The 13352-nt window shown below is 59.7% G+C and overlaps 2 protein-coding genes across 2 annotated transcripts; both read right to left on the bottom strand.

Moving 5' to 3' along the window:
* Positions 1-972: 972 nt before the first annotated feature.
* Positions 973-3579, bottom strand: LMXM_32_2020 (hypothetical protein, unknown function; the record flags this gene model as incomplete). Its single annotated transcript, XM_003878408.1, has 1 exon — positions 973-3579. One exon carries the CDS (start codon positions 3577-3579, stop codon positions 973-975), a length of 2607 nt encoding a protein of 868 aa, XP_003878457.1.
* A 4851-nt stretch (positions 3580-8430) lies between these two features.
* LMXM_32_2010 (calpain protease-like protein) lies at positions 8431-12570 on the bottom strand (the record flags this gene model as incomplete). The annotated part of the gene is made up of 1 exon (XM_003878407.1): positions 8431-12570. The coding sequence occupies one exon, from the start codon at positions 12568-12570 to the stop codon at positions 8431-8433; it is 4140 nt and encodes a 1379-aa protein (XP_003878456.1).
* Positions 12571-13352: the final 782 nt, after the last annotated feature.

Here is a 13352-nt window from a genome sequence, read left to right as displayed (position 1 = left end):
TGACGGGAGGAGGGGCGGAGTGCGGCAGAAGCGCTATGGGGATGCCGGCGTGAAGTTGACCCCCTCGAAAGCTAATCGAGATGCACCGGTAAGTGTGCAGAAGCCTAAGCAGAGACCCACACGAAGGACATCCACGCAAACGCTCCCACCGCTGAGTAGAAAGCGCGGAAACGAGAGCGCGCGCACACGCGAGAAAATGAATACATCGCCACAGCATGCCCAACGTCGAGGAGACACTAAGAGATCCTGAAACACGCCACAACGCCCATGCGCACCAACCCACCCCCACACACCGAAAAGGGAGAGGGAGAAGACACAAACTACAGAAAGAAGGTGTTCCATGGTGGCGGCAACACACACATACGCACACACACCTAAGTTTAAACCAGAAACGGGCGAGAGATCCAGATAAGCCACACATCATCGACAAGCACACGCGAAAAAAAAAATAATTAATAATAATAGGTCAAATACATAGAGAAGAACGAGGAAGCGCGCAGAGAATGACCACAACATAGCACACGAGGCAGACAACAAGACGCGCATCCGCTCGGAAGCACAAACTCGAAGGCACCAAAGAAGGCCCATGCGGAGAGGTGCAGACGCCAAGCGTAGGAGCGAAACGGTACAACGAGTGGAAGTGGTGCGGTCAGTAAGGTAGAGTGCAATAGAGGACAGAAGGGCGACTAGAGAGGGAGGAGGTAACCACCCCAGCCCAGAGCGCATAGGCCTTGAAGGGCACGACAGCTGCAAGGGGTGGGCATAGTACATGCAAGAGGGGCATCCGCACTGTCCCCTTTCTCCCCTTGTCTCCACCTTCTATTTCACAGATGCCACTAGGTTGTTGTTAAGGATCTGCATCGGGCTGCTCGCGTCTTCTGCGCCGTCCACCATGGAGTGCGACGACACCTTTCACACCTCATTCATGCGAGGCAACGACGCTCTCCCCTTCATCCTCACCGGCGGCCCCACCTAACCGCCGCTGCTGGACATCTCCGCCATGACAACCGACAACGGTGGCAGCAGTGCAGCCGACGGAGCGTGCAGGCCTTCGAATGTGTGCATAAGTCGCTCGCGTGAGGGCGCCACGGTCATCGGCGTTGTCGGTGACGATATCTCATCAGCAGCAGCCGCGTGGAGCAGCGGTGATGAGGCGCGCGTCGGTGGGTACGAAGAGTGCAACCCTTGTGCCTTCTCGGTAGGGGAGAAGATACCTCCTGTTTCCAGCATCACCTCCGCCTCCAGCACCTCCTCCCGTTTCGAAAGAGCCGCGTAGCCGACACTCGCCAGAACACCTGTTCCGCAGCTGAAAACCGCAACGCAGAGAGATACCAGGCTGGCAATAACGGAGAGCGTCAGAAAGATGAGGAAAGCCCTTGTGTATCGCACGCTAGGATCGTACGCTATCGAGCACAGCTGCGTAAATGTGCTGATCAACCTCTGCTGCGATGCCTCACAGAAGGGGCAGCTGACGTTGTGCGCCGCCTCGGCGCTGGCATACGTCGTTGCATTGCAGAGACTCAACCCACCGCTGCATCTACGGTCCAACTCCACACTGCACAAGGCAGCATCGACAGAAGGCGTCACGTCTTGATAAATGAAGACGTTGCTCCATCCTTCTGCCATCGACACGAGACTGTTTAACCCTTGCAGCTCTATACGTACCAGCCAGAGCATGCCAAAGAAGTACATGAGAAGGATCCCGACACCCGCGAAGATGTAGTAGGCTCTGAGCAGCGAGAGGAACATCGTTTCGGAGTTGAAGTACATGTGAAGAAGCGCGGGCGGCAAAGGCCGAACGGAGGAGCTCAGAAGTGAGGCGGACGGCCGCCTCGCCGGATGACTTTGTGATGGCGACGCCTCCGCCGTGAAGCAGGTGGGCATGAACCACGCCAGCGCTCGCAAAAACGCCGATGCAGCGCTGCGCCGTGGCAAGTCGCCCGAGCAGCTGAGGTGACGCTGGCCGTGCTGCGACGCGTTATTGCTAGACACTTTTGGTGGCAGCACCTCCTCACGAGACAGTACCCCGACTTCTCTCTCTCGGACCGAAGCGGCACGCGGCACCTCCGCATTGGGCGTCACTGTAGGGGTCACCGCAGCCGAGAGTCGTGACGACGTGACAGAGGAGGCGTCTGTGCAGGCCTGCTGAGTATTGGTGGTGTCGCTAGCGTCGTTGGGGTGCATCGAGAAAAGCGGCGGCGTCAGCGACGGCACCGAAGAGCTCGCAAAGACAGTCGGCGGGGCGTGGAACGGGTTAGTCGTGCTCTGGGCCTCAGAGGCATTGGGTCGGAATGCCGCATCATCTGGTGTGGCTTCCGTGACAACAGCGAGGGTGCTGCTAGCAAAGTCGTCCAGCGTGTCTAATGTGTGTTGTGCCAGTGTGTCCGGCGACCATCGGTGCGGGTGCCTCGATGCCTTTCCGCCGGACCCATATATCGCAACGCTGCCCGGCGACTTCACCATCGCGCGAGTCACGTAAGAGTGCAGCCAAGGAGCCGGGTCAGACACAGCAGGAATGCATTCACCGCCACCAGCGTCGTCTGCGGTTGCTGCTGTCGTCACAACCACGGCTGTCGCGTCATCGTATCTGTCGCGAGACGTGACCGCTTCACCAGCGCCAACGCTGGGAGGGACCTTGCCAACGCCAAAGGGCGGGTAGCCGCTGGTGAGGCAACGCGCCGACGGCACCGCGGCAGCCACAGGCATCTTGCCTCCCAGCTCTGGGGCCTCTTCCCTGACACTTGGCGAGGGAGAGACCAACGTCATTGGATTGACCACATCCGCCTCGGTCTCCGAAATGGGCGGAAATGAGAAAAGGTGAGATCCTGTTTTGTGTGCCACCGTCACACAACTGCCCCCCGGCGCCACCCGCGCGTTTTGCGGAGGTGTGGGGAAAAAGCGGGCACCTTGCGACTCCAGCTGCTGCGGCGGGCCAGACGACGCCTCTAGCGACAGGGGAGATCCCGGTTGTGGAGGCTTTAGTCCTGGCTTGGAGGGGGAGGTATCGAACGCAGCCGCCGCGGCAGTAGAGGTAGTAGCAGTAGAGGTAGTAGCGGTAGCGGTAGAAGCCTCTGTAGCAGCGCCCGCTTTGCCCTGTGGCGCCCCCTCCGCTTCGATGTGTATCCTGCTTAGCGGGGGGTGCAAGTGCGAGTCGTGAACAGTGAGAGCCGACGTGCGCACGAAATGAGTCGGAGCACTTTGGTGACATAAAAATTCCGCATGCAAGGCATGAATTGGCTGCTGCGCCTGCTGTTCCTGTTGCCCAGTCCCCGCGCTGCGTCGCATGCGATCATACTGCACGGCCCACTGCCGCTGACGGACAAGGGGGTACACAACATGTATGCAGAAAAAGAGCAATGGCTGAACGAGTGCGACGGCGCCGCTGGCAACCATGAGGCCACTGGAGATGTTCACGTCCCTGTCCGGCTCAGTCACAATCCTGAAGTAGCCCAGGTAGCGGAACCGCTTCAACACGGCGACAACGAGCATGCCGAGAGAAAAGACAAAGGTAGTGATGTGTGCCGCAATGAGCAGACACCGCACCTGGGCGTACTGCCGAGCGGTCAGCTTTTTGAGCATATTGCTGGTAAGCACCGCCTCCTTCCAACAGAAAAAAAAAACAGGCAGACCCGCCGATTCTGCTGCTGCTGCTGCTCGGAATAACGGCAGGGACGCTGTGGTGCCACGAGTGGGACGCGTGGGCCTGTGTAGGCCCGTCAAACACCTCGCCTGTGCACCTGCAGCCTCACAGCACACACACACACACACACAAAAAAAAGCGCAATCAGGATATGCGAGTTACTAGAAACGCCGGAAAACGATGGAGCAGTTGACGGCCGTCTGTGTATGACCGATGAGGGAGCCCAGTAGGACGGGGGGCGAGTGCGTGAGCTGCCCTCAAGAGAAACCTGCGCATAAGACACAGGGGGAGGGGTGCGAGGAGCAAGGAAAGACAACCACGCCGAAGAGCGGCGGCCTTTGCGTGCACGCACGAGTCACTTTTTTGTTTTTTTTTGCGCGCCTGCGGCCATAGGACCCCAGGTAGAGTGAATGGTGGAGAAGAGAGAGAGAAATGCCGAATCCTTGGACAGACAGTCGTGTCACTTCTTGTGCATCGCGTGCAGAAAGCAAACATGGGCCCCGTTTGGGGCTGCGACGGATCCGTACTGTCACTTCCACCGCGGCGCAAAGCGGGGGCTGGCCCCATTGGCCTCCTCGGTCTTGGCGACTCAGATTGCCAAGGTGCACGCGCAGAGGATGGAGACGGCGTCCACGTCAGCATACATGTCTATGCACCACCTCTTGCGCGTGTGTGCATAGACAACGACAGCACAAGACGGTGGCACTCTCGAGCAACGAAACGAGCTGGCGCTGCAACATGATAGAGCGCAGCGCCAGCCTCCAGGTCTCCCACTGACTACATTGCACCAGCAACCGCTTCAGTTACTATGCTTTTCTGTTGTTGCTGTTTTTTGCATTTTGCTCTTCCTTTTGTTCATGTGCACAGCTGCGGAACGACGCGTAGTTCGCTCTTCCAGGTGATCAGCAGCAGAGATGCTCCGTCGACACTGGCACCGCAGAGTTCGCAATGGCTCACGCTCGCTCGACTATCCGAGTATCCACGTGCCGGTAGAAATACGCACACACACACACGCACACGGATGAATACTTCGTGCCCTCGCCAGTCTGAGATCATGGAGAGAGGAAAGATAAGGTGGTCACGGATTTGAGGGGCTCCATCCCCCGTTGCCTAACCGGTCGTGAAGGGTCCTATCAAATGTGCTCAATGTGGTTCAGTAGGCTGGGGTGAGGTGGGGGGAGGTCGGCCTCTGCATTCCGCTCTCACAGGGTCGCTGTCTATCGCCCTTCGATGACATCTTCGAGCAGTGCAGGTTCCTCCCTTGTCTTATCCATCACGTCGTGTCCCTCGCCATGTCGCTAGTCAGACCCCTTCACCGTGTGGTGTGCGGGGTCACGGCTCCGACCGTCGGCGGGAGTCGCAGCGGACTTGATGTACTTCGGAAGTGACCGCGTATGGGAGGACAGTCATCCATGCATGCGTTGCAGCATGCATCACATGGCCGGAGTGCTGTCGATGGGAAGGCGTGGTGCTGCCGCTGCCTCTCATTGTTGTTTCTTGTTAATGGCGTGGATGCCCGACAAGGCACAGTGAGCCGCGCAGAGTTCAGCCGAGTTGATGCTACTTGCATCGGACACCCCTCCCCTTCCCCTCAACGGGGACGGGTGGCCACCATCTGCTTCGTATGCGGATGCATGCGTACCGCCCCTCCCCCTCCCGTCCCCCTGGTGTTGCCACCTATGTGAAAGGCGGTGCTCTGCGGCAGACGCCAAGGGACGTGCGGTGCGACGTGGTTTATCCGGCGCTGCTCGTTGGCGCCACAAGCGGAGTTCGCTTTGTGCGCTGTGGGACAGACCCCCCCCCTGCAGGAAACCACAGTGGAGGTCTCGTAACAACTTTTGAACAGATCCGGCGCGTCATTGTGAGGAAAAGAAAATTTGTGAAGAGCCATGTGCACGACTCGGGAGGCACACCAAAGGTGACCCATGAGCCGCCCCCATCCCCATCTTCTTGGTGGTCAGCGGCCTGATCGAATCGGTGCTCGGCTGAGTGCACGTCTGTTTTTCACCACAAACCGTTCCAAAGTTGTCGTCAAGCACCAAGCCAGCCAACGCAGACATGTTGCAGGCCCTGGTCTCGTCGTCACTCAAGGTGACGCTAAGCTTTTCCCGCAGCGCTTCGGGGCGCTTGCAGAGCAGCCTCCACCGCCCGTGGACCACCCGTCCGTTGGATGTTTTCCATGCAGACCTTCACCAGTGTTTTGGAGACGGATCGCTTGGCACACATAGGATGGCAGGGCGATGTTGCTGTCACCATTCTGCATCACCTCTGGGCCAACGGCCAAGCTCATTGGGTGCGTTCTTCGCTGATGCACGGAGCCGTCCCTGGTTCACAGGCCCAAGAGCGGCCGCAGATGCACAGAAAGAGGCACCTGGAAAAGATGACCTTGCCAGGTCCGTCACACCCTCGCCCCTCACACACAGCCGTCGAGGACAAAGTTCCCATGGCTGTGCATCCAGACCCACCGCCGCGTTGTAACGCTGCTCATCGGGCCAGCTGCTGACTTGTCGCGGCCAGAGAATGAAGGTGCCGCTGTCTGAGACGTCCTTTCTTCTCTTGCACGACGGTGAACGCCCAGCCAAGGAGAGGGTTCGGAGGTGCGCTCGGCACCCTAATGGCTGCTGCCAGTGAGGGGAGTGGCCTCATCATCGGCGTCTGTCCATAGCGGCGTGGGTACGTCCCATGCGCGCTGCATTGGTTGCGGCCCCTCGCTTTTCATCTCGCCACACAGATCTGCAAAGTGCATCGATTTCACCTGTGCCGTAGGCAAGGGAGTTCCCCCTCCGCTCTTCCTTGACTACTGGCCAGGCGTCAATGGGCTCGCGCCTCGGGTAAGGCTTGTAGGACGTGCAGGATCGCCCTTCCTCCTCTTCGGGCTTCGAAAGCCGAGCACCTGCACGGGAGCAAGATGACGCGTATGCGAGGCGTGGGGAGCACCTGCGTCTTCTCATTCGGATGCTGCCCTCTGCTCGTGGTCATCCTTCGGGGATACGAGCGCCATTGGAGCGCCCTTGTGCCATGTATATGTCGCATGTGAGTGGGGCAGCGTTGTAAGGCGGTGGCCATTGTGTTTGAGGCGGGAAGGTGATGACTGGTACTGCTGTGGGGCGTGTGCGCGCAGTGCGCAGTTTGGCCATGTCAAGCTCACACGCCTTCCATGACAGAGCGGAATTCTTGAACCGACCCGACGTCGCTGACCAGCTTCTCGCACGCCACCGAAGAGACGCGGATGAGCTTCCTCGCGTTCTCTTCAGGGTGCTCAAGCTCGCAAGTGGGGGGACTCCCTGATCGCCTCCAGCCCGCTTCAAGGCAAGGTGGCGGCTCTCTTCGCTCGTCCCTTCATCCTCCTCCCAGGTAGAGAAGCCACGGAAGCGGCTCTGGCAGGAGCCTACTGTGTTCGTCCTCTTCGAGCTGCGTCATGGACGCGTCGGGGGAGTTCGTCTTCATTTCGAAAGAGTCGTATGATGGCTGCGTTGGGGCGCGGCAGCACGAGCCATCGGAGTCTTCCCAATGGGGAGTCCCTCAATTAGCCTTCTGCAATGCCGTCCTGATTGAAGGGCCATGCAGTCCTCGTCGAAGCCTGTCAACTTCAGAGTGGTGGCGTTTTTGTATGGAGGGCAAGGAGGCCATGCGCAGGTGGGGAAGGCGTGCATAATCGCATTACAACGCCACTCCGGGGCCGGTCCGGCATGCGTGTGGGAGGGGGAAGCCAATGTTGCGTACACGATGTGGGGAGTACACGAGTCGGCCCCTGCTGGGAATCTCGGTGTATGAATATTATTCTTTCTCTCAGTGCCGTCGGAGTGGGGGGGGGGGGGGGGCTGGTCCCACTGACGAGCTGCGGAAGAGAACAAGAGGGAGGAGAGGAGAAGCGAGATGCGACATCGCTCACCCTTCTTGGGTACACCTTGTACGGGAAGATGTACAGACGTGGATGAGCACCCAACATCTATACCCCGTAGCGGAGCTGAAAAACGGACAAGGATAAAGAGGGTGGCGGCAACATACGTGGTACCCAACGCCCTTTCCACAGCCGCCATTCAATGAGCCAAAGTGAACGGAAAAAAAGGAGAGAGACTCAAAAGACAAAACTCTCCGCACAAGCGCCCACACACCCGGACGCGCATAGGATCACTACACATACATCAGCGCGTGCGGGAGCATGTGGATCGTGGGCAACGACCATGACCGCATCAGGTTGCACAGCCCAACGGTGATTCCCATGCTCACGCCATCACTGTTTTTTATTTTTTTCTTCTCTCCCTCTGTGTGGTGTTAGCTTACCTGCCTACACACACACCGACACACACACACACATCCGCACGATGCACGATGCACACGTCATGAGCGGACATATATAACGTGAACAAGAACAAAGCAGAACGCCATCAGCACATGAATCAGAACGAGGTGTTTCGTGTGCGGCCCACACACGGAAGTGGAAAGCGCGGCACTTCCAAACGTGGAAGACGAACGAAAAACAGAAGAGCGCGTCAGAGCACACCAGCCGGCGCTTCGTACGGCAGTGAAGTGCAACGACGGCATCGGTAAGGAGAGAGGACGAGATGGGCGGCGCAGAGGATGCGCGCATCTGCGGCAGGCGCAGAGACCTGTGAACGAAAGAGATGAGACAGTTCATAAAGCGTCCCCCGCATGGCGCGCGGGGAGTGCCGACCGTGCATATTCGTGGGTCTGACTTGGCACAGCGCTGGATGCACACAGGCGCTCGATTCCTCCTTCATCTCCGCTGCTCTCCCACCCGCATCGCCCGCTCCCGGCGTGGGTCTTGTTCAGTTCGCCAGCTGAGCGATGCAGCTGCCGCTGGTATAGATGCGGAGGAGGAACTTGTCAGCCACGCTCTCCTTCGCGCTCACCACGAGCAGATACTGCGTCTTCGCCTCCAGCTCCACAGGTGGGGTTGACACACCGCCGTGGGAGTACTCGTCTGACGCACACACCAGCTCCATCGATGACGTGTCGTGCACACGGAAGAGGCTCAGGTTCGTGGCAGGGGCCTTGGCCGGCTGACCCTTCGCCTCCGCATCCACCATGTCAATGAGGACAAAGAGACGACTCATGAAGACGGAGCGGGCGGGGCAGAGCACCTGCACCTTGCTGTTCTCAAAGAACGGATCCTTCATTCGGAGCACTGTCCTTGGCTTCATCAGTGAGGTGCTCAGGCAAGCAGCGACGGGGCGTAGTGCGCCGCGCACAAGCGTCTCTTGCATGTTGTGCCCCTCCTCCGGAATCGCCGACACCTTGTGTGGCTGCGACGTCTCCACCGTCACCTCAAAGCTGCCAGGCTTGCCCTTCTCCCATAACGATGGAATGACCGTGTAATCGCCGGCAGGAAGCAGCGGAAGCAGCGCCTGCGGCGTCTGTGCCGGCCGCACCGCGCTGGCACACCGCTTCACGTAGTCACCAAGGTAAGCGGTGAGCTCGAGAATGTACGCTCGCACGTCGGCGTCGCTGGCCCCGGTCAGCGCACTGTTCGCCTGCCTGGCAAGATGCGTCAGGCGTGGCACGTAGCTGCTGAACTGGGACGAGCACTTGAGCACATCCGAGACGATGTCGCTCATGACTTCCTTCAGCTTCCGCACAGGTGGGCTCGAGGCAGACTCGATCGGCGCCGCCTTCCCGTCCAGGGTGAGGGTTACTGTGACAGACTTCGCAGTTGTCGCGCCATCCCCGCCAGAGGCGAGGGATTCACCGCCGAGGGAGGACGCGAGCTGGAAGAGCGACGCGATGGTGGCCTCGAGCGTGATCGGCTTCTCGTTCACGGTAAAGTGCGCGTCGCGTGGGGAGGCAGCGCAACCCTTCTTTATGGCATTCAGGAGAAGCATCGCCACGGTGTCGGTGTCCTCGAGGTCGTAGACGATGAAGAACTCCGGCGCCCGGTTCGGGGCGGTCACGTTCACCAGCACCTTCTTCGCCTCCCTCCACTGCAGCTTGCCGAGGGAGCGGTAGCGGTCGTAGCAGACGCAGAACGGCAGCGCGCTATCTAGAACAGCACCACCAAAGGCGTAGCGGGCGCTCTCAAGGACAAGCTCGCCCGCCTTGGCGCCGTTCCCGACGCGGCCGTCGAAGTCAGTCATCTTGCGCTTGGTACCGCCGCTGCCCTCGTTCTCCTCGTATTTGCTGGACGACATCGGCTTGATCATCTGAATCGAGCACGGCACCTCGCACCCTGTCACAGCCAGTCTCAGCGACACGTGCGAGGGCTGGTTCAGGTGCAGGCGGTACTGCGGGTTGAAGACATACGTGGCGGCGTCGGTGCGGCCGCCGCAAGTCTTGCCCTTTACCCACTCGCCTGACAGTCGCGTCATGAACTTGAGCGAGGAGGTCGGTATCATGTGCATGTACACTCCAGCGTGCGGGCTCCCGGCGTTGGCGTTGGCGCTTGCCAGGAGGGAGTTCTTGTCCTCGGCGCCGCTGCCGTAGTTGCCCTGCAACCGCGGCAGCCGCATCTGCTCCAGCTCCGTGTGCAGGGTCACGGTGAAGTTGAAAGGCTGCCGCTCCTTTGAGGCAGTCCGCGACACGACCACCACCAGATTGCTCGAGCCGGCGGGACAGTCGAAGCTGAAAGTGCGCGCAGACGAGGCGCGGTAGATGACATCGTTGAGGGGCTCGATGCTGTTCTTGAAGTCCGAGTTCGAGGCGAGGCGGCGGCAGTAGCACATCTCCAGCGAGCAATGGCCACCAAGGTGCTGCGCTACAGACGGGTAGTCAGTCACGTCGTACACCTTCAAGGCCAAGTACGGTGTCGTGTGGTCGTCCTTCTCGTACTGTCGGCCAAACTCCGAGACGTCGGTGATGTGGCGAGATAAGATCAGGTGCATGCGCGTGCGCTTCGGGGCGTCGACGACACCAATGTGCAGCTGCGGCGACAGCGCCGTGCTGAGGGTGTAGTCGAAGGTGCCGTGGCACGCGATGCGCACCGGTCGGCGCGGCCCACCCTCCGGGGTGCGGTACAGCATGTATGGGTTCCAGCTCAGACTGCAGTTGTCGAAGCAGCGCACCACATCATCGTAGGCGATGCAGAAGACGCCCATGTCCTCCTCTTTGCGTTTGAGATCAAAGGCGGCGCGGACGGCGATGCTTGCCTCGCTGGTGTCTCGGCGGCCGTACTTGCCGTTCCACTCCTGCTTCCCCCACGGGTTGCGCAGCAGCATGACACGCTCCTTGCCCACCTCCTGCATGTCCAGCACTGCATACGCGTGGCCTGCGGCGAGCCCGAGCGCTTCGTCCGCTGCCGGCATCTCCACAGGGGTGCTGACTGTGAAGAGCAGAGCGCCGGCCTTGAAGTTTTGATAAAGCCGCCGCCACTGAAACTCTCGGTCGAACTCGGGCTTGTCGAACGCCGTCGAGTCTGGCAGCCACCCACTTAGCTTGTACAGGTCGGCGTAGCTGACGCTGCCGGGGAAGTTGTAGCTGCCGCCGCACACCTTGACGAACGCCTTTTCCATAATGGACACCCACAACTCGCTCGGATCCGTGCTGCTCGTGCAGAGAAAGCGCCTCGACTGAGGGTTCACAGGCAGGCGATCGTCCACCGTGACGATGCGAGTAATACCGTTGATGAGCATCTTTACACAGTACTTGCCCTTCGGGTTCAAGATCGGGTTGCCGTCGCGGTCTTGAGGGTAGATGACGTTGCTGATGATCTTCGCGTTCGGGAAGCGCTTCTGGTAGCTGGCGCAGATCATGAGACTGCAGACGAGTGAGCAGTCGCCGACGACGCTCTGCCGAATGTGCAGTGGATCCGCCTCGCGCACAATGGTGTAGTCCAGCCCCGCCTGCCGGTATCCGGAAAAGTGCATGAGGACGGCGCCAGAGCTGATTTGCCGCTGACACAGCTTTGGTGTGAAGGCGTCCTCCCAAACTCCCTCGCAGGGCATGAAGATGTTCTCAGCTCCGTAGCCCTCCTGCACATCGTCCCAGAGCGGAAGCAGGATCGTGCTTGTGACGCCGCTCCTGCGCAGAAGCTCCATCTCGCTCGGCAGGATCGGGTTGTCCTGCAGGAAGCGTGGCGGGTGTTTTGCGTAGTACTTCTGGCGCATCACCTTCAGCGTCTCGCCAATCTCCTTGAAATTCCCAGGGTTGTTGCGCTCACGGCTGCCCCGCGAGTAGGCATGCTGCAGCACATCTACCGCCCGCTTGAGCTCCCCTTGCTGGCTAAGCTGAATCGAGATCCCAATCGCCTTGTAGACCATCTCGGACGTACGAGGGGCAAAGTGAGACGCGACGCCGAATAGCTGCTGCGAGGGGTCAGGTGGTGGCGGAGTCGTCAACGCTGGCGGTGCCGCGGAGCTGTCGCCTGGCTTGCCACCTTCTGGCGCGCCGTCGCTGCCGCAGGTTGGCTTACCTGGCGGCGCAGACGAGGGTGAAGGGGTCGGGGAAGCCAGCGGCAACGTGCGCTTGCCCGACATCGACGACGTGGCGGACGGGCTGGGGCTGGGGTCGCTGGCCTGAAATGGATCGGTTTGATTGACTTGAATGGCGTCCAGCACTTTCATGTCATTTTTGGCGTCTGCGGGTGCAGTCTTGCCGGTCTTACCACGTGCATTCCGCGCGCCGAGGGCCGTCGCGGCGGCGTCGGAGCCACGAGGAGACGTGTGCTCGCTTGCCTGCCTAGACGACGCATGGCGCCCCAGCGAGCCGGCCGGAGAACCACTAGGCCCAGGCGAGTGCGCACTCTGAGAAGTGCGGTTCAGCGCGCGCAGCCGCTGTATGCGCTTGGCCACATCGCTCATGTAATTCATGAGCTTCTGTCGCTCGGTGTCCGCCATGTTCGGGTTCGAGAGGGCCTGCCGAAATAAAAAAATGGCCTTCGTGTAGCACTCCTCCGCCTCCACGTATTTGTGGTCCGTGTCGAGGTGAACGGCGTTCTGCATCCACATGGACGCCTCAGCAGGGAAGGAGGACGACATTGAGGCAAGGGGGACTGCACGGGAACGAGCAGGGAGGAAGGGGATGAGCCGTGTACGCTTTTGTCGGTGATGACGTTGTGTGCGTGTCGCCTAGAAAAACGCAAACGGATGACCTCCCCCAGCAACGACAAGAATTTAGGATGGGTGGAAGAGATTCAAGAAGCTGGACGAAGCACGTCCGAGCAGGAGCAGTGAGTCAGGCTGATGGGCGGAGGGGGGAGGAAGATTGACAGCGGAGGCAAAGCACGGAAATATATATGTGTGTGTGGTCAGAAGGAGAGAAATAAGCAACGAAACAAGCGACGCGAGGGATGAGGATGAGAGAGGCCACGAGAGACAAGGAGAGGGGAGGAGGGGATAAGATGCGCCGTGGACAACACTCAGACAGAGAGGCGAGTGCTACAACAAGGGATGCGTAGACGTGCTGCTGCTGAGCAAACGATGCCAAAGAGCTGAAATCCACCGAGAGGCAGAGAGACGGCAGCGGAAAAAGATAAACAGGAAAACGAAAAGGGGGTCCCCTGGGAGAAGGACGACACCACACGCACACGAGTGCGTCCGCAAGGACAAGAGCAGCGGTCCAAGTACAGCGGCAGCACAAGCTGACACACGCTCACGGAGAGAGGCGTAGAGAGGGGAGAGATAGCCTAGGTACAGAAACGCTCACGGTGGAACGTCTCTATGCAAAGACAGGCGTTGAGGGCCCCTGCGCTTTTATAGGTCTGTGTGTGTGTGTGTGTGTGTGTGTGTGTGTGTGTGTGTCTCGGTGTATGGGTATGCGC

This window comes from Leishmania mexicana, chromosome 32 (assembly GCF_000234665.1).
Source record: "Leishmania mexicana MHOM/GT/2001/U1103 complete genome, chromosome 32".
In the NCBI taxonomy this organism is placed as follows: Eukaryota; Euglenozoa; class Kinetoplastea; order Trypanosomatida; family Trypanosomatidae; genus Leishmania; species Leishmania mexicana.
Note: the sequence above shows the minus strand (reverse complement) of the source record. Positions and strands in the feature narration are given on the sequence as shown.